A 19714-nucleotide genomic window follows, 5' to 3' on the forward strand; every position below is an offset into this window, starting at 1 on the left:
TCCCAATTTTGTCTCGAATAAAGCCACATCTTTGCATGAAACATACCTTGCGGGATTTCTACAAAGGTCATTTGGCACTCGACAGAGATAGAATATAATATAGGTGACGCTTCGTAATTGTTACGTTCATACAGCTTCGATTTGAGAATGCTGACCTTGTTGACGTAATGCTTTTTCTCTCATGTGCAGTCGCCGCCCTCTGCCTGCTCCTGGCAATTATTCTGTGGTGGCTGTTCAATAACAACAACTTGCAGTGAGTAAGTATCCAATCTTTTCTATGCCTTTCGAACGAAAACTTTGTCAGTCGCGTGAGAGAACGAATGGGTGATCGCCCCGTAAGCAAGCAAAAAATGCAATAGCTCCCACCCACGTAAGCCAGAGCCTACAAGCGCTCAGCAAAGTGAAGCGAACAGTGCATACATTCATTGGAATCACCCATACAATGCACCGAACAACATATGTTTCAATAAATAACAAACACAAAACAACAAAACAACAACTCAAATCTCAAAACAACTCAATATATCTGAATCACTTGACTCGACGGGACAAGTTGACATGTTCTTTTAAGATTTTAGCAAAGCGTTCGATAAGTTACCCCACGGAAAATTAATCTACAAGCTCGAGTGCATTGCTCTTCTATGAAATATTAAATCATGGATCCAAGCCTATCTCCGACACGGTCAGCAGTTCGTAGAAATTAAATGTTCCTCAATTGTACGTCAGGTAATCTAGGGCGTACCGCAAGGCAGCGTATTAGGACCGCTTTCATTTTTGATCTATAGTAATGATATAGTAGACGAAATCCCCGATGATTGATGTTCATGTTAATATATTTGCGGATGACTGTGTCATATTTAAAAAAATAGCTTCACGAAATGATCACGCATGCTTTCAGGAGTCAGGTATTGCAATTTCCAATTGGTGTAAACTTTGGCGCGTGGAATTAAATCTACACAAGACAGTCTTGCTGCGAGTAACACGAAAAAAAGGTACCTAGTAAAATTGATGACACAGCCCTCTGTTCTTTAGCCTAATCTTGAAAGTTGCGGTATCAGTAGAGGGATATTGTCTTCTTCCACCAGATGGTGCCATGTTCTTATCAGCAATAAGATTTCTGTTGTTGTTTGTTTCAGAGCCACTGTTAACTTACAACACCCAAAGAAAATTGGCCAGTGGCCATGACATACATGAGCATGTAGCAAATATGCTAAATATGGTGGGGACCTAAGGAAGTTGCGGCAAAGAGCGAGGCTTGAGTGAAATTACATGTTCCATGCTGTGCGTACTGAAATATTTGCCTTGAAGGATGCTTGAGAGGATGGTAGTCGAGGATGGTAAAGAATTACGTAGTGTGATGAAATTAGGAAATTTGCCGGCGTAAAATGATGTTAGCTAGGATTAAATTTGCTGCGAGAGGCCTTTGTGCTGCAGTGGACATAAATAACATGATGTCAGTGATGACTGGGCTTTGTAGGTCATGTTCAGGGGTGCATGATATTGCGGGCTGCTTAGCATGGTAATTGGTGTAGAGCTGCAAATGCTGTGTTTATCACTCAATAAATAACTAAACACTAGCACATGCTGGAAAATTCAGGGGAACTGTTGTGAGAACTTCAAGGTGCCATTGCTATCCGTATTTTTTTTCATCCTTTCTCACTTACCAAGCATGTGCTTATGGTGATACTGACCTTTCTAGTTTTTCATCAGGGTAGTTGATGCAGCTCAATATTTCTTCATTTACCTGTGCTGCCCTCTGGCGTGTGCCGTTAGAAACGTGTTGGAAGACTGCCGATGCTTTCACCTGTTAATTTGTGTACCTGCACCCATATTTAGTGTGCGTCGGTTGCGTGCTTCGGCAATAGTGATTAAATAATTTTTGGCTTCTCTGGGGCAGCATGTCTTTTCTGGAGCCCATGTAGCACGCGCCGACTACTGGTTGTGAAAGACTGAGTGCGCTGTTGTGCTTACAGTGCACCCGATAAAGGCATATGGAGTCCTGTCTGACGACGCCTTTTAATTCGTTGTCGCTAATTTTTGCACTTGCAGCTTGCTTTTTGTATTCATTTTACACATTCTTCAAACATGTCGCATATTGGCGCAGCCTTTAGGCGCTGCCTTACTTGACGGACTTACCAAGGTGGTCAATTTGTTTGCATCTACTTGTACAGTTACAGATCTGTTAGCTTCAAATACTGTCGAAACAGGGCATCGCTAATATTAGATAATGTTAAAACATAGCAAAACATACATATCTGTGCGTATGACCTACACTGTTCCACTTAAAAGACAAATCAATATAAGCGAATGATTGCCTTAATGCGGCCCTGAACCACATTTTATCAAAGTGGGGACATGCATTTGAAGTTTAAATAGGGAATTTCGGAAATAGCTTGTCACAAGAAGTACTTAGATGCATTCAGCAGAAGCGCAGTTATTGGCAACCGAACACGGCCTCCGCCACGCCCCCGTTCCTTCTTCAATGCCTTGCACTGTGAAGGCTGTGGCAGAACGGGGCGTGCCCACAATACTGCGCCTATTGATTGTCTCCGTGGTGCGCCGTTCAAACTTGATTTTGGATGTTAACGTAGATGCCATTACTTCCAGTTTTGACACAAACCTACGACGCAACAAAGCTAAGACAAACGGGATTGTCCTCAGCGTGCCCCATTGTGCTGAGCCAGGGGACTCATTGTGGCACCCTGTGGCGGCCACGGTATCCACGCTACATAGCAGACCGCACCTGCGTGTAACTGTAGTGCATATGTGGAGCGCTCGCTACGTGCAGGACAGGGCTTGAGTTCATGCTTGCGCTCATACGCTCTAGTCTGACCGTGCGACATGGTGCGGACTGGTGTTTTTCTTCATCATGTTGAACGACAGATAGTAGACACATCCAGCTTACAGATTTTGACATGCTGCCAATAGTCTGCCAAGGTGTATAACCAGGAGCGCGAAGAGTGAGCGTGCGCTGGCAAGTGTATGTTGTGTGGTCTCACCTTAAGTATCGCGTGGTTGGAGGCTAGTTGACGACTCAGAACTAGTCGAAATTAGCAAAACCCGACGGTTACAACACCAATAATCAGGGTGGCCAAAGTATAATCACTACGCGGACGGCTGTGGCCTATTGTGAACAGACGATTGTCAAATTCTTCGGGAAGTACATAATTATCATGGAAATTCTAAAGCAGATTTTTGCTTCAGCCTGTTTATTAAACTTCGTCAATAAATATACATTGTAATGGTAGGAAGAACCGCACTGACCCAACCTCCTTCTTGATTGATGTCTGCTATTGGCCAGTAGCAGACACGTACCAGAATCTGCCATATTATGAAATAAAGCCTCCACGAAAGAGTGAAAAGAAGGCTCTACTGAAAAGTGTGTTTGAGAATAAAGGTGGCTTCGTGCTGCACTTCCAAGCTCCAGACCCTGCGCACGACTCCAAAACTTGGCTCAGATGTTCACAGCAGCATACGCTATCCGTGGACTTCACCAAACCCGAGGGGTGGTTCAGGACCCATTTAAATGACAAATGTGAACTAAATACAGATATTACTGGCTGATATTTCTGATTCTCACTTCTTCTTATTGACCGTTTGTGTATTCCACACTATATTGTGAGAGAAAACTGGGTTCGTGTGAGCACTCACTTATAGGCCGTGTAGTCCTCTCGTAAAAACACGGATGACAACGCTGGTATCGTGAGTAACTGCTGCCGTACAAAATGCACCATGTCGCTTCTCATTTTATTTGTTGGTAAACAGGGTATCTCTGGAATAAAGAAATCTGTCAGTATAACAACACATGCTGACCCACTCATATGCCTAGTGAATCGGACGGGCAGTTTTTGGAATTACTGACGTACAATTGTTCTCACAGCGCTGTGTCTCCGCTTTCTTCTTATTATGTGTCTGCTGTGCGAAGTGAAGAGTAGTTGATTTCAAATGCTAAGGTTAGAACTGAACTATAAAAGTAGTTACCTTCTTCCTAACTGGTTACTGTGAACTCTACAGCTTCGCCAGGCCTAACCTTCACTGAACAGGATCAACATTGGCTCAGTCTTCAGCCCTTCGGAGGACTGAAGTTTAGGCATTTCGACTTCGAAAGCATGTTTTTGATTCACATTGCGCGCGATCACTTATGTATACAAGTGAAGGTGCTCTGTCAATGACGTTATTGGTTCGGCGGACGATTGCACTGGGATTGGTGAATCTATGATCAACATGCTGATTTTGTCTGTTTCGTCAACATGAAAGCATGTTCACTATGATGGTTTGCACTTCAACGTTGCGGCGTTGTCAGCTTGGTGTGATAAAATAGTCCCGGAGACACACCATGCTGAATAGTCAGGTAATTGTTTACGTCGGCATTTCGTTGGTCTCGTAATGAATGAATCTTACCCCAGCTTAAACAAGTACAGGCTTGTGCTGCCACCACCCGCAAGAGAGACACTGCAAGAAGACTTCATCAGCAATGTAATGGTTTTTAACTGTCGCTTCAGTGTAACGCAGGGGTTCTTCGATAAATTTGCTAGCCATCAATGAAAGTCGGCTACAAGCAGAAGGTTTATGACTGGGTTGCTCAGTGTGTTTAGGGCGGCCGAGCTCTGACTTCTCTACTTAGCGTGCATAGAACTAGTTACTAAAAGATGCATTATTTTAAGGGTTCTATGGAGTGCGTAACTCCCTCAAGCTTAATTGTTCGTTTAAGGTACGTGTCCTGTATGTACAAGAGGAAGAAACGCGAGTATGCGTAATGAAACGTTTGCCTAAGACGCAAGTACGCGTTCTGATAAGTGACCACAAAGCTAGAGCGCTTGTGATTACGTACTTGTGGAGATGACCGGACTGTGGCGCCAACACGTGCGATAAGTACGCCACCGCAATAGAGTAAGGACAGGCTGTTCATGAAGTTAGGCCACTTAAGCTATGTTCGGCTGTTTTCGTTAATTGTTTACCTCAAAATTGGGGAAAAAAGATCAGGGTTTATTTTAACTTAGTAATAGCCTGGTGAGTCAAAGGTGAAGAGCCTGCGCTAGGACGTGGTGCAGCGCTATGTTGTTTTGTTTGTGTCACGTACGTTCTCCAGGGCCCAGTATCCCAAAGTTGGTCACACGAGGCTCGACACCGGTACCCTACATCTTCTGTCAGCGTTCCTCATGGCCAGCGATTTGATTTCACCGGCCATTCCAAACTTCCGGGGCAAGGAGGAGCGGTTAGAAACGGGACCCTTTCCTCAGCTTCCTTCGAGTACACCAGACCACGTCGAATCGCATCACACTTAATTAAGGAGCGTAGAAGCACATCTACCACGTTCCCGAGGCGCGGCACGTCCAGACAAGTTGGCGTCCCCCGCCTCGTGCACCGCATGTGGAGCTCCTGTCTTACTGCTTGACTCTTCCCGAAAGTGTAGCGGGAGCCTCGCACAGTTCCAGGTAACGTGGGTTGAGAGCAAAGCTGCTTTTCTGCTCTGAAAAATCACTCGAGAACAAACTTCCTGCCCCCGCTGTGGGCTTGCAAGCCGCGAGGCAAGACGGCTGTAATGCACCGTGAAGCCCTGGCAGCCACCCCCCCCCCCAACCGCCTTTGTGATGGCAGCTGCAGACCAGGAAGGCAATACCGCAGAGAAGTACTCCCTCGGACAGGTGAAGGCAATACAGCGACCCTCTGCGCCGGGTGTGACGTACATTCGCACGGGCGCCTACGAATGGCCAAAAATGAGGCCACCTGAGCAGGCTCGCCGATTGGCCGAACGTTATGTGACTTCGAGACACCGAAGAGATTAAGAGCCAGAGATCGGGAGCCGCAAGTGTGCATTCCTTCATTCATCTCTTTCGAGCTTCTTGCCACGGGCCGCAGCGTCCGAGTTGCTGCCGACCCGGAATGTCTTTATGACCTAATTTCTTTGTACTCGCACTGTAAATAATGTAAATAAACCTCCAGTTTTCATCTCAAGATCCTCCTCAGCCTCGGCCAACTTCCGTACCTAACGGCAAGGTCCACCACTGCTCTTCGAGAGTTCCTAGCACCTGGCCCAGTCTCCCATCCTGGGTGACGATGTGCCTCACTCACAGATGCTGCATTTCCTGTTTCCCAAGGCACCGCATGAGCTTTGGTCACCATGCGAGGGGCGTTTCTTATTGCAGGATGGACTTCCTCAAGCTTTTGTTTTGACCAGGAATACTGTGGCGGACGGCAGAACAGGTTAGATAGCTGCAAAGGATGGTGGCGTGAGGCAGGGGGCTTGAAATGCTGCTTAGCTCCGGAAGTGTAAACAGTTGCTGCCTCACAACTCCCTGAGAAAGAACTTCATTGGATGGTGGCGTGGCCATTGTTAGGCCGCTGCATTATTAACCATAATTGTGTTTATGTGGTTGTGCACTCGATGTTGTCCAGCACCTGTTTCCACTTTGCCCGTGTGCGTTTCTGAAAATGGTGGAGCACAGATAGTGGAAGTGTTTCACATGCTCACGTACAATGCCATCAGCTAGCTCACCTTTGAAGATTGTGCAAACGGCATGACACGAATGGCAACGTATTAAGCGGAGGCCTTGGGCATCCTCCTCTTTTTGTTTTCTGTCTGTGTTCTGGACAATGCGGAGACAGAGGGAAATGGTCAGATGCATGTAAAATTCCAGCTTGTCGAATTGGGTCGCTGGTGTGTCGCGAGTTGGTTCGGGAGGTGCAACCAAGGAGTTAAAACCCGACTCCCTACCCCTCATGAAGGTTCTATATGTAGGAGTGGTGTTCTGCACTTTTGGCTCTGCCAATTTTAATGCATCAGTTCTGATGTAAACAGCTGCCCGTAAATACTCTGCACATAAAGTCCCATTGTTATTTAAGTTTAAAGCATCTGTGGATATCTGATGGCAAGAAACAACGAATGTACTGGCAGCAGGTGAAGTTTCTGCCCCAGTTAATGTGGTTATGTTGTCTTGAGAAGAAAACATAAAGGGGTGAACAAACTTTAGTGGCACAAATGTGGTTAGGTGGTATTTTGTTTGAGATTAGGAGGAAGGAGTGTTGCTGTGCCAGTCTTGTAATGTAAACAACAGAACTGCTGGCCAATTATAGTATTAGAACGAAAGCTTAGGGAAGGAAAAAAAAGTCGAGGGTGGCAGAGGATTAGCTGCAGTGAGAAAAGGAAGAAATTTTCAGGCATAGGTTGGAGTCAGCTCATGCAAGACAGGGGTGAATAGAGATCACCTGGTGAGGCGTTTCCCCTATATTGCAGATAAATATGGTAAATGAGCTCCACTGTAAAGGCCGTTGCTGTGTCGGTGATGAGGACTTCCTGGGCACCATGTCGCAGCAGGATGCCTTCGACGAAACTTTTTGCCACTTCGGCTGCGCTACCTTTCGGCAGAGCTTTAGTTTCAGCGAAGTGGGTGAGGTAGTCCGTCGCCACGACGATCCACTTATTTCCGTATGTTCACGTCGAAAGCGGTTCCAACAAGTCCATCCCCGTCTGCTAAAAAGCTCGGCAAGGAGGTTTGATCGGCTGTAGTAATCCCGCTGGCCTTGTGTTCGGTGTCCTGCGTCGCTGACAGTCTCGGCATGTCTTGACGTAACGGGCGACGTGGGCAGTTAGGCGCGGCCAATAATACCTTTCTTGTATCCTCGATAGCGTCCGTGAGGAACCGAGGTGCCCGGCGATGAGATCGTTATGTACGGTGCGCAGGATTCTGAGCGCAGCCCCGAAGGAACAAAAGAAAGTAGTTGGCCCGCACTGGTGAGAAGTTCTTCTTCACGAGTAGATTGTTTTTAAGCTTGAACGAAGATAACCCGCGCCTAAATGCGCCCTTCCATATACTCAAAGAGGCATTTTAGCTCCGGGTCTCCGCGTTGCTGTTCAGCGAAGTATTCCGCGCTTATTACTCCAAGTAGTGCGTCGTCATTCTCGTCATCTTGCGGCGGCGGGGCAATAGGGGCCTGTGATAGTCCATCGGCATAAGTGTGTTTTCGTCCGGACTTGTAGGTTAGTGATGTCGTATTGTTGTAGTCGGAGGCTCCACCGCGCCAGTCGTCCTGAAGGATCCTTTAAATTCGCTAGCCAACACAACGCGTGAGGGTCGTTGACGGCTTTGAATGGCCTGCCATATAGATAAGGGCGAAATTTAGCTGTAGCGAAAACAATGACGAAGCATTGGTTTTCGGCCGCAGAACAGTTGCCTTCCGCGTTTGACATAGGCCGGCTAGCGTAATCTATCACCTGTTCGACTCCGTTTCTCCTCTGGACTAGAATGGCACCGAGGCCTAGGCTACTGGTGTCAGTATAGATTTCTGTATCGGCTTACTCGTTGAAGTGCGCAAGTACCGGTGGCGACTGGATGCGTCGTTTGAGTTCTTCAGATGCCTCGGCATGCGACGTTTCCCACTTGAACTCAACGTCACGATTAGTTAGACGAGCCAACGGCTCAGTAATTTATATATTTATTCATTTATTATACAGTCCGACAATCGCTCAGAGAGCAATACAGTGGGGGGAAGTAATACATATGGTAAAGAGTTGTAATTATGGTTACATTACAAAACAAAAAACACGGTGATGAATAATGCAGTGCAGGCAGTATAACTATCCCAAAACAAAAAGAAGAAAGAAGAAATGGATTATATGTAAATACACACACACATACATGGGCATACAAGAACATATGAACACATCTACACTCACAAATACATATAGTAGGCAAGCAAACGCAAAAAATAAAAAGAGAAAGAAAAGAGAGAAAACATCGAAACACGCGAAATGGTCCCATATCAAGCAATTCATTGAAAAAGGCTGAATTTGAAGGTTTGGAAACGGTATCCTGAGGCAGAACATTCCATTCATTGAGGGTTTTGGAAAAAAAAAGAATACTTAAAAACGTTCGTTTTTGACTTCATTGGCCTTACGTTTAATGGGTGTTCACGGCGATGGGATGTGTAATGCGGGTTAAGCATGTATTTTGATTTATTAATGCCAGTATTGTTGTAAAAGATCTTATGAAAAAAATTTGAGACGCAAGCAGCGCCGGCGTTCGGCTAACGTCCTAAGCGCTAGGCGTATTTACATTTCTGCGACGCTACTAGATCTGCGATAGCTCCCAGTGTCCTTGAAAAAGCGACTGAGAAAGTCCTTGACAAAGCGCCTGTAGTAGGCATACCTGCCAAGGAATCTACGCACTGCCTTCTTGTGGATGGGTTGAAGGAACTGTGTGATTGCAGCTTTGTTTTGCGTGTCTGGGTGGACACCAGATTTACTGATTACGTGGCCTAGGAACAGAAGCTAATCGTAAGCGAAGCGGCACTTTTCAGGTTTCAGAATGAGCCCTGTATACTTGATGGCATCTAGTACTGTCCCTAGCCGCCTGAGGTGATCGTCGATATTTGCGGCGAAGACGACGACGTCATCCAAGTAAACAAGACAGGTCTGCCACTTGAATCCTGGTAAAACCGTGTCCATCATGCGTTGGAACGTTGCAGGCGTCGAAAACAGTCTGAATGGTTGAACCTAGAACTCGCAGAGGCCGTCTGGGGTCACGAATGCTGTCTTTTCGCGATCTCTTTCGTCACCTTCTATTTGCCAATAACCCGACTTGAGGTCCATCGACGAGAAGTATTTAGCGCTGCAGAGCCCATCTAATGCGTCGTCTATTCGTGGCAGTGGGTATACATTCTTTTTCATGATTTTGTTCAAACGACGATAGGCGACGCAGACACGTAGGGTTCCGTCCTTTTTCTTCACCAAGGCTACAGTAGATGCACACGGCCTTTTCGACGGCTGGATGATGTCGTCGCGCAGCATTTCGTCGACATCGTGTCTTGTAGTTTCACGTTCTCGCGTCGAAACTCTGTAAGGGCTCTGGCTGAGTGCTCGAGTGTGCTCTTCGGTTATTATGCGATGTTTTTCGACTGGTGTAGGTCGAATCCTTGAGGACCTCGAAAAGCACTCTTTGTATCGTCGAAGCAGACTTCTGAGCTGTTGCTGCTTAACCACGGGTAGAATTGAATTTATGTCCAAGGCTGCCTCGGGAACTACGGTTTTCAGTGTAGATGCGACAGAATCAGAGAGAACAAACGCATTGCTGGTTTCGAGAATTTCCTTGATGTTCGCGATCATCGTGCCGTTGTTGATGTGCTTGAACTCCTGGCTTACGTTTGTCCGCAACACCTTAGTGTTTCCTCCGTGCAATGGAGAGATCCCTCTTGTGACGGAAATTTCCCGGTCGAGCAGAATACTTTGGTCGCCTTCGATGACGCCTTCTACGTGAGCGGGTGTTTCGGTGCGGACCTATATAACAATGCTGGGGCGAGGCGGGATGCTCACTTGCTCTTCGAGGACACTCAAGGCGCGGTGACTAGGAAGGCTCTCCTGCGGTATTGGTTGATTTTCCGATAGCGTTATTGACTTTGACTTCAGGTCGATGATTGCGCCATGTTGGTTCAGGAAGTCCGTGCCGAGAATGACGTCTCGTGAACACTGTTGAAGGATAACGGAGGTGGCAAAACAAGTCCGGTTTTGAATGGTACTTCTTGCAGTGCACATTCCAGTCGGTGTTATGAGGTGTCCTCCAGTGGTCCGAATTTGAGGGCTTTCTCATGTAGGCTTTACTTTCTTCAACTTGGGGGCGATGTGTCCACTCATGACAGACTAATCGGACCCTGCGTCGACTAAGGCGGTGACTGCGTGGCCGTCGAGAAGCAAGTCGAGGTCGGTGGTTCTTTGTCTTGCATTACTCTTCGCTCTTGGCGTCGCATAACGGCTGCGTCGCGCTGACATGTGACTGGTATGTGACGTTGTCATGTCCCCTTTCGTCATCGTACTCTTTCCTTCCAGACATCGTAGGGTCATGGCATGTGGTTATGTCGTCGAGGTTGTTTCTTCGGCGGCGGAGGCAAAAAAACTAGGCAACTAAAACCAGCAACCGCACCTCCATCGGATGCGTCTTTCAGTATTCCGGACCTGGACTCACTGACTTGCCCCGGGTTTGCGCCAGTGTGTTGTCGCCGCTGCTGTGACAGGTAGCGCCCTGGTGATGGCGAACGGGACGGCCGTCGATAGCTCCACCGAGTAGCGGCGATGTAGTCCACGATATTGAGAGGGCGTTCAGCTTGCTGCAGGGCGTGGAGCGTTGATGGTGAAGCCTCGTATTCCCATCTCGCGCTATGGGCATTGTCGGTAGACGTGACCCGCTTCTCCGCAGTGGTAGCGTAGCGGACGGTAGTCAGGGGCGCGCCAAATGTCTGTCTTCCTCGGGTAGCTGCGCTGGTCGACGGGTGCGCGTGCTGGCGGCAGTGGTCGACGGCATTGCGGCGTTACAGGGCCCTGGCGTGGTGGTGTAGGGGTACCTTGACGGCTGGCGAAAGCGGCCTAGTTCATCACTTCTGGCTGGGGCTGCGATGATTTTGGCTGCACCTCGGGAACTCCTAGCGATCACTGGAATTATTCTTTCACGATTTCGGCGATTGAGGCCATTTGAGGTTGCGATGAAGGAAAGATCTGAAACTCCTCTCGTTGGACTGCCCTAATAGTTTCGCGCAGGTCGTCGGTGGCCAGTGATTGAACTCCGGCGTAGTTTGTTGACTTGGTTCGGTGGTTGAACTTCCGGTTCCACATTTCCAGTGTCTTCTCGATGCTCGTCGCCTCACGAAGAAACTCGACGACGTTTTTCGGTGGGCTTCTTTCCATTCCACCGACAGATTCCTCCTTTACACCACGCATCAGTAGGCGTATTTTCTTCGCCTCGGACATTTCCGTGTCGGCTTGACGAAACAGACGGCTCATTTCCTCCGTGAGTATCGCGATCGTCTCATGTGGCAGCTGCGCTCAGGCCTCCAGTAGAGCTTGAGCTCGCTCTTTTCGGACGACGCTTGTAAATATTTGCAGGAAGCCGCTTCGGAACAGGTCCCACGTCGCCAAGGTAGCTTCTCGATTCTCGAACCAATTCCTGGCGGCGTCCTCCAATGCGAAATAGACATGTCGCAGCTTGTCGTCACTCTCCAAGCTTTTAAACGTAGCGAAACTCTCATACGTCTGCCGCCACCTTTCCGGGTCCTCAAATGTGGAAACGTCGGTTGTTGCCTGGGCTGCTGAAGAATAATTTAGGCCGCTGCGGCGGCATTGGGGATGTCTTCTTGGTAGTCTCTGTACGATCTTCTTGGACTTTCTTCTTGGTTGTTTTTGGTAAATGACCGTGTTCCCGGGGCAGCTCCTGTTGCCGCCGGTTTGCTTGATGTTTTGGGACGCGTTGGTGTTGTCTTTGCGGTCGGGCCTTGGATTACCACTTGACGGGACGTACCATACATGAACGTAAAGCACCTCCACCAGATGCCACGTGGCAGTGACGGCGAAGAAGGCAGCCAAACTTTGAATAAAGGAACTAGCGGTTTCTTGGAATAACTTGTGCCCTCAAAGCAGGCTACACTCAAAGAACGATAACGGCGAATACAATCGGCGATCGTCGAAAATCTGATGAGTGAGTCACGCTCGTCGGGTCATATGCATCAGTCGTCGAATAATCCAGAGTAATCGCTGGGGCCCGCGTGCCTTCCACATAGTTCTACATAATTCGCGTCTCACACAAATGTAATCAGATTACATAAGGTTCGGTCATGAACAACGGATGAAACTTATCGATAACATTCCAGAAACTTCCGATACATGGAAGGGCGTCACGCGCTGTGCGATAACATTTGTTAGGCGGTGAAACGTGTCACCCGATAAAGACAAATACATGTGTCACTATTTCTGACGTATTTTTGTCAATATTTCCGCCGTATTTTCTCACTAGATAAAATTAAATTATGGGGTGTTGCGTGCCAAAAGCACTTTCCGATTATTAGACACGCCGTAGTGGAGGACTCCGGAAATTTCGACCACCTGGGGTTCCTCAACGTGTACCTAAAACTAAGCACACAGGTGTTTTCTCATTTCACCCCCATCCATATGCGACCGCCATGGCCGGGATTTGAACCCGGGACCTCTTGCTCAGCAAATATCTAGTTCGACACATCGAGCCGGCTTTTCAGTGCAAAAGTTACCTCCAACGTGTACGCTGTTTTCGAAAGGCGGCCGTTGGCAGTGAACAGCGCTAACAAATATTTCAAACCTTCACGGTCATACGGAGTCAATCATTTTTAAAAGACAATCGTCGCACCTGTTTGGTTACTGTTTTGAGATATGACAAAAAGAAAGCAATACCCCATATGGGAACACAACGATACGTGCCTTGTTATGGTTGTCCTATACCAAAGCGATCACCGCTTCTCCCGAAATGTGTCACAAACTATTGCCATTGAACCGGCTTCTCGCGTGTGAATTTTTCGTAAATGTTTCGTAAATGTAGCTCAATTGGTTGGAGCATCGCGAAGACGGGTGATCTTTCCTCACGTGCGGCACGTTGTTTTTTCATTCACTTTCATTGCCATTTATTAATCATTTCTTTAATTCAATTAGAAAGACAATTTGCCCTGTTTTCCTTGGGGTCTTTGTTTCTTGGCCTCCCATGATACGATTTATAAAAATCGGGGCCCTCGGTAAACCGCCTACTTCTCGTCCTTACGTATCGAGGATCTCGAATGCGGCCACATTGATGCCTTCAGGTACCATGTGTGGGGTTATCGATCAGTTGCCTTCACCCAGGAAAATAACGTACTCGTGACGGCTGCAGCAGAAAGGATGTTCCACATCCGCCACAGAGGTTAGTGAGTGGTGGCGCTGGCTAATACTCCCAAGTTTATTTCTGGTAGTAACACATACATACTCAAGAGAATTCCTCAAGAAAGTGAATGGGGAAACGGCGCCGGCGAGAGCTCGGTTGCTTAGAGCATAACACACGTAATGCGAAGACGTGGGATCATTCCCCACCTGCGGTAAATTGTTTTTGCATCCACTTTCATTGCCATTGTTTTATCATTTATTGAATTCAGTCAGTAAGTACAACTAATTTGCCCTGTTTTTGCTTGTCCATTTGTTTGTTGACTTCTCACGATACGATGAATAAAAATCGGGCCCCTCGGCTAACCCCTGTCTCCTCGTTAATTTCTTTGCGTGATAAAAACAGAAAAGGTGCTAATACAGTTTTACACTGCTGTAAAACTAAGGCTGCACTGACATCTTCGACAGCCTTTAGCAAAATCTCCTGGGCCTGTTGCATGCACATGCGCGCGATGTTCCCTTGCGATATAGTTTAGGCATCTTCTGATCTCACCAAGGCAGCATCTTCCACACGAGAGCGGCATTATTGCTTTACGTTTAATGACTCCTGCTCGAGTAACCTTGTGGGGAGCAAATTGCACTAGAAGTCAGGTGTTTCTTGTTTCTGCGCCTCTGCCTTGTGCATGGAGTATTTCGCGCTCGCAAAATGGCTCGAGGAACACCACGTTTCGACGTTGGCCGAGAGTCTGAAATGGCATGTTATCGTAAGGCTTGTTTCCACGAAACAGCGTACAGCACAGCGCAGAGAGAGCTGCTTCTGGCAGCAGTGCATTCAGGAAAACGTAATTGGATAAGGGTTACACGCTGCAGTTGCTTCGTGGGTATAGTGTTGGGCTGCCGAACCCGAGGTCACGGGGTCGAATCCTGGCCACGACGACCGCATTTCGATGGTGGTGAAATGCGAACACTTATTTATGTGGACGTTAAAGAACCCCACTTTGCTCGAATTTCCTGAGTCCCCCCACTACGGCTTGCCTAATACTCAGTTAGTGATTTGAGCGCGTAAATCTGCAGCTTCTTTCAATAAGGTTGAAGTGAAGTGGAACAAGGGCGATTCAAGTGGAATAATGTGTATTAAAAGAGATTAAGGCATGCACAAATTAGTCAAAGTTGGTTTTAGGTAGAGTTGTGAAGAACACGAGACAATGTATGACGCCACGTATTATGTAAAGTAAAAATTACGTGATTACCCATTTTTTTGCGTTTCATATCCCGCGGTCTGGTATGAAGGTATTTTTGTCATTGACATTCTGAATTCGAGCGAACGACTCAGTTCGTGAGATCTGTGGGCCAAGAATGCCTTTCTGGGTGTAAATTGAGTGAGCGCGAACGGGTGCGTCTGAGCAGATTTTACGTGGGTCTGATTGCGAGCGAGCCCTAAGCAAAAAATATCATTTGTGACTGAGTTTGTGAATTCCGTATACTTTGCCGAGCCGTGGTCGAGCGTCGACCTAAAAGCAAAGACGTATGGCACGACTTGACAATAGGAATGACACTAGACAATCGGTGTTTTAACGAAGCGCGCGGGTTGAACTAATGGTTCCTTCGAAATTGTAGAAAACGGAACGTAAGAAAAGGGTGGTAGCCTTTTCAGCGTGAGGGTGAGTGAGGGCGGATATATTTTTTTTATAACTGAGGACGACATTGTGGGATATCTTCCAAATTTTTCAACGTGAGCGTGAGGGTCACGCGAGTACTACGTCGTGAGAATGAGGAAGCAAAACGAAAACTAAGTGCATCTAACCCCTCTGCTCACCACAGAAAATCGTTTGCTTTCAGCCGACGATGTCTCGGCTAAAATATTGCATGATAATGTTTTATAATCTTTTAGTAGTTCAATTTATTCTACATTGCGCGAAGCGCTTTCTTCCTCAGCTAAGATATAATATTGCTTCGTAATTCATCAAGATAAAGACAGATGTAGCGTCCTTAATCAAGCCACGTGAACTTTTGAGGCATGAAAATCTGCGAAATGCGCCACATATGAAGAACCGTCGATGGTGCGTCCACTTCGCTTCGTCACTTTTGCATTCCTGTGTACGCCCTGGTATTAGCGGAATGAACAGTAAGCACCAAGCTGCTGAGCACGAGGTCGCGGGATCGAATCCCGGCCACGGCGGCCGCATTTAGATGGGGGCGAAATGCGAAAACACCCGTGTGCTTAGATTTAGGTGCACGTTAAAGAACCCCAGGTGGTCCAAATTTCCGGAGTCCTCCACTACGGCGTGCCTCATAATCAGAAAGTGGTTTTGGCACGTAAAACCCCAAATATTATTATTATTATTAAGTGCCAAGCTAGCGTTTTCAAGTAATTTTTGTCGAATGTCATTCAAACACAGGTAGGCGTTGCCTGTACTACTGGCACGCTTCGAACATCCCAAGGTAGCGATAACTGGACCAAATGTGCAATATTTCTGTGCATTACCTCTATTCTTACACGCAGGTGTGCTGGACAACGTTGAGCCCAGCGAACACTACAGGAACGCTCGTACGCGGGCGTATTCGCCACACGAACTACAGGTGCGTGCACATCGTGTTCTGCTGATTGCGCGAATAATCTTTTTTTCTGTGCACTATTTACGCTTAACGGCTATAGCGTTGCGCTTATAAGCACGAGGTCGCGCGATCAAATCCCTGTGACGATGGTCGTATCTCGATGGGGGCTAAACGCAAGAACGCCTGTGTACTGAGCATTAAGAGCGCTTTAAAGATTGGTCGAAATTATTCTGGAGCCCTTCAGTATAGCGTATACCCAATAATCGCATCGCGATTTTGCCTTTTAAAAACCCCATAATATCTCTTGCCGTTAATGCTATTTGTATTTGACCAGCTTAACGACAGACCATCTTCCCGCAGACACCATTCTTTATTTATTTATTTATTTATTTATTGATACTGCAATCCCGGTATCGGGATCATAGCAGGGTGGGAAAAGAATTAAGCACTTTCACAAAAATGGCAAAACAAAAGAAATAAGGGAAATAAGGGTGCAGGTTGAAGCTCTGCAGCCAGCATCATGAATACATTTCAACAAGATATCAAACAGTAAAAAAAAGAAAATACACAATAGAACAGTAAAGTGATGAAATGAAGTAACACACACTAGGCAATATGTTGAGCGAATAATGTCAGTGACGGTTGCAACACTTCATTGTTAGTGAGGTTATTCCAATCGGTAATAGTTCGTGGAAGAAATGAGTATTTAAAACAGTTATTACGGATGCGAAAAGGAGTTAAAGTTAGTTGATGTCGTTGTCGGGTCGCATACCCAGACGAAAAATGAATTAAATGGGTGAGTTGGGTTCTGTAGTGTCCTTTAATTAATTGGTACATGAATTTAAGTCTTGCAGAACGATATCGCTCATTCATTGTCGGCAGACCAGCTTTGATTAAAAGTTGTGTTACTGATGTACGTCGGTAATAATTATATATGTACCGAGCAGCCCTCCTTTGAACCCTCTCTACTTTGTTTATGTTAGTCTTAGTGAATGGGTCCCAAATGATAGCAGCATAATCTAAGGTAGGCAAGACAATACATCTGTAAGCAAGTAGGCGCACAGATGGAGTGGATAACCGCAATGCCCGTCTTAAGAAAAACAGTTTACGAAAAGCGTTACACGTTATGAAATCAATATGTTTGTTCCAGCTGAGATTGTTAGTGACCCATAGCCCTAGATATTTGTATTCTGTTACTTCTGCAAGTGTCACATCATTAATACTGTAATCAAACGGTAAGGCATTCTTTTTGTGAGTAATCCTCATCAATACAGTTTTTTCAAAATTAATGGACATTTGCCATGATTCACACCATGCAGAAACTTTTTGCAACGCGCTATTTAGTAGTAATTGGTCTGAGACACTTCTTACTTCTGTGTAAATGACACAATCATCAGCGTAAAGCCTAATTTTCACAGGAATGTTAGACGCAATATCATTAATATATATCAAAAACAATAGAGGCCCAAGAACAGAGCCCTGAGGGACGCCAGAGTGAACTGTAAGTTTGTCAGAACAATTATTGTTAAAAACAACGAATTGTTCCCTGTTTAAAAGGTAGGCTGAAATCCACTTTACTAATTGTTTGTTATGAAGTATTGTGTCTAACTTATAAATTAACTTTTCGTGAGTGACCCTGTCAAAAGCTTTCGAGAAATCCATAAATACGGCGTCAATCTGTGTTCCATTGTTAATTGAAGAGGAAAAATCATGTATAGTTTCTACTAGCTGTGTACAAGTTGAGTAACCCCTCCTGAATCCATGCTGATATTTAGTAAAGAAATTGTTAGCTTCGAGGAAGTTTGATATGTGATTGTGAATTATGTGTTCAAGTAGTTTACAAGCAGTCGATGTTAGCGAAATTGGGCGGTAGTTCTTGATCAACTGCTTGTCTCCACTTTTGTGAAGCGGTTTCACTCTGGCAGTCCCCCAGTCTCTTGGGATTTGACTTTCACACAGGGACCTTGTAAATAAAACAAACAAATATTTAGATGTCCATTGTGCATATCTTTTCAAAAAGGCATTAGGTATATTGTCAGGTCCAGGTGATTTCTTTACCTCAAGGTTAAGCAGCATACTTAAGATACCATGCTCACTAATGACAAGATCCTCCAAAGGTGGTAGTGAGGCTTCAAATTTTGGAAAGATGTTATTGTCGTTAGTAAATACGGATTTAAAATGTTCATTGAAGGCATTAGATAGTTCGTGTGCATCACTGACCAGAACACCTTGGATTTCAAACTGATCATGGGTCTTTGAGGTTGGGGAAACCGAACGCCAGAATTTCTCAGGAGACTCTGATATAAATTTGGGCAAAAATTTTTCGAAGTAATGCTGTTTGTCAATGGCCGTTTGCTTTTTGAGCTGAGAATTAAGGGAAGCTATATTTTGTTCCAATTGCGGAGAAAAAATGTTTGCTTTTCTTTTCTGTTTCATGCGCTTCAGTTTTCTTTTTAGCAGCAGTGTCGCCCGAGAAATCCATGGGTTTTTTGTTTTCTTTTTAACAATAACTGGCACGTGACATTCAATACATTCATGTACCATGGCCTTGAACTGGTCCCAGAGTTCTTGAACACTTACAGTGTTATTACAAAATGCATCAAAATTAAAGGAAAGAACATCAATAATGGAAACATCGTCAGCACGGGAGAAGTTTCTAAAATGCATCTTAGGGCAAACTTTATCAAGAGTCATACCGTAAAGGGTTAGGAGAACAGCCTGGTGATCGGAGATACCAGGCATCACTACACAATTAGTTGCATCGAGGATTGTTCCAGAAACAAAGAAGAGGTCTAAAATAGATTTTGAATTCCCTTGTATTCGGGTGGGGTGCTCTACAGTTTGCGTCAAGTCAAACGAGAAAGCTAGATCAAGCATTGTCTCACTTGATTCGTCATTATGTGTTTTGAGTGCGAATGTTGACCAGTCAATATCCGGCAAATTGAAGTCACCTGCTAAAATAATGCGATCATTTAGCTTAATAAAGGTTGTCATATAATCTTTAAGGTTATCCAAGACCACGACAGGCGATCCAGGCGGCCTATACAGTGCTCCCACAATATACCGGACATTGTTATGGTATGCCATACAGAAAATGCATTCAATATTAGGCAATTCAGGCATGCTCAATATATTTAAATATTCTTTAAAGAGTATGGCAACTCCTCCACCTTTACCACCACGGTCTTTCCGAAGTACACTGTAGGAAGCCGGCACAAATTCACTGTCGTAAATGGTATCATTTAACCATGTCTCGGTTAAGACCACGATGTCAGGATCTTCGCAAAGTATAATTCCTTCCAAATCACTGATTTTGTTTAATAAGCTTCTACAATTTACATTTAGTATTTTCAGTGATTTAGGAATGGGCTTGTGCTGTCAGTTATTTTTATTACTCAGCTTATAACGGGCACCTTTAACTTCATCCCAGCCGTACATTACATTGTCAACGGACAATTTATTGTGCATTAGTTTCACCTTGGCTCCATTAGCCTTTTCTTGCGCGGCACTCTTCCACAG

At 45.7% G+C, this 19714-nt stretch overlaps 1 protein-coding gene across 19 annotated transcripts in view; it reads left to right on the plus strand.

The window, feature by feature from the left end:
- LOC135913673 (uncharacterized) overlaps positions 1–19714 on the plus strand; it is a 163194-nt gene that overhangs the window by 111030 nt on the left and 32450 nt on the right. For 12 of the 19 annotated variants that reach the window (XR_011515354.1, XM_065446249.2, XM_065446260.2 and 9 more), the window contains 2 exons: positions 190–253; positions 16143–16219. Coding sequence is in view for 13 of the 19 variants with exons in the window: in XM_065446249.2 (XP_065302321.2) it covers positions 190–253; positions 16143–16219 (141 nt within the window). In the remaining 6 variants the exon portion in view is untranslated. Of the gene's footprint in view, positions 1–189; positions 258–16142; positions 16220–19714 lie in introns of those variants that run through there. The other 7 variants (XR_011515355.1, XR_011515356.1, XR_011515357.1 and 4 more) reach the window with 3 other exon arrangements.

Source organism: Dermacentor albipictus, chromosome 6, assembly GCF_038994185.2.
Source record: "Dermacentor albipictus isolate Rhodes 1998 colony chromosome 6, USDA_Dalb.pri_finalv2, whole genome shotgun sequence".
Classification (NCBI taxonomy): Eukaryota; Metazoa; Arthropoda; class Arachnida; order Ixodida; family Ixodidae; genus Dermacentor; species Dermacentor albipictus.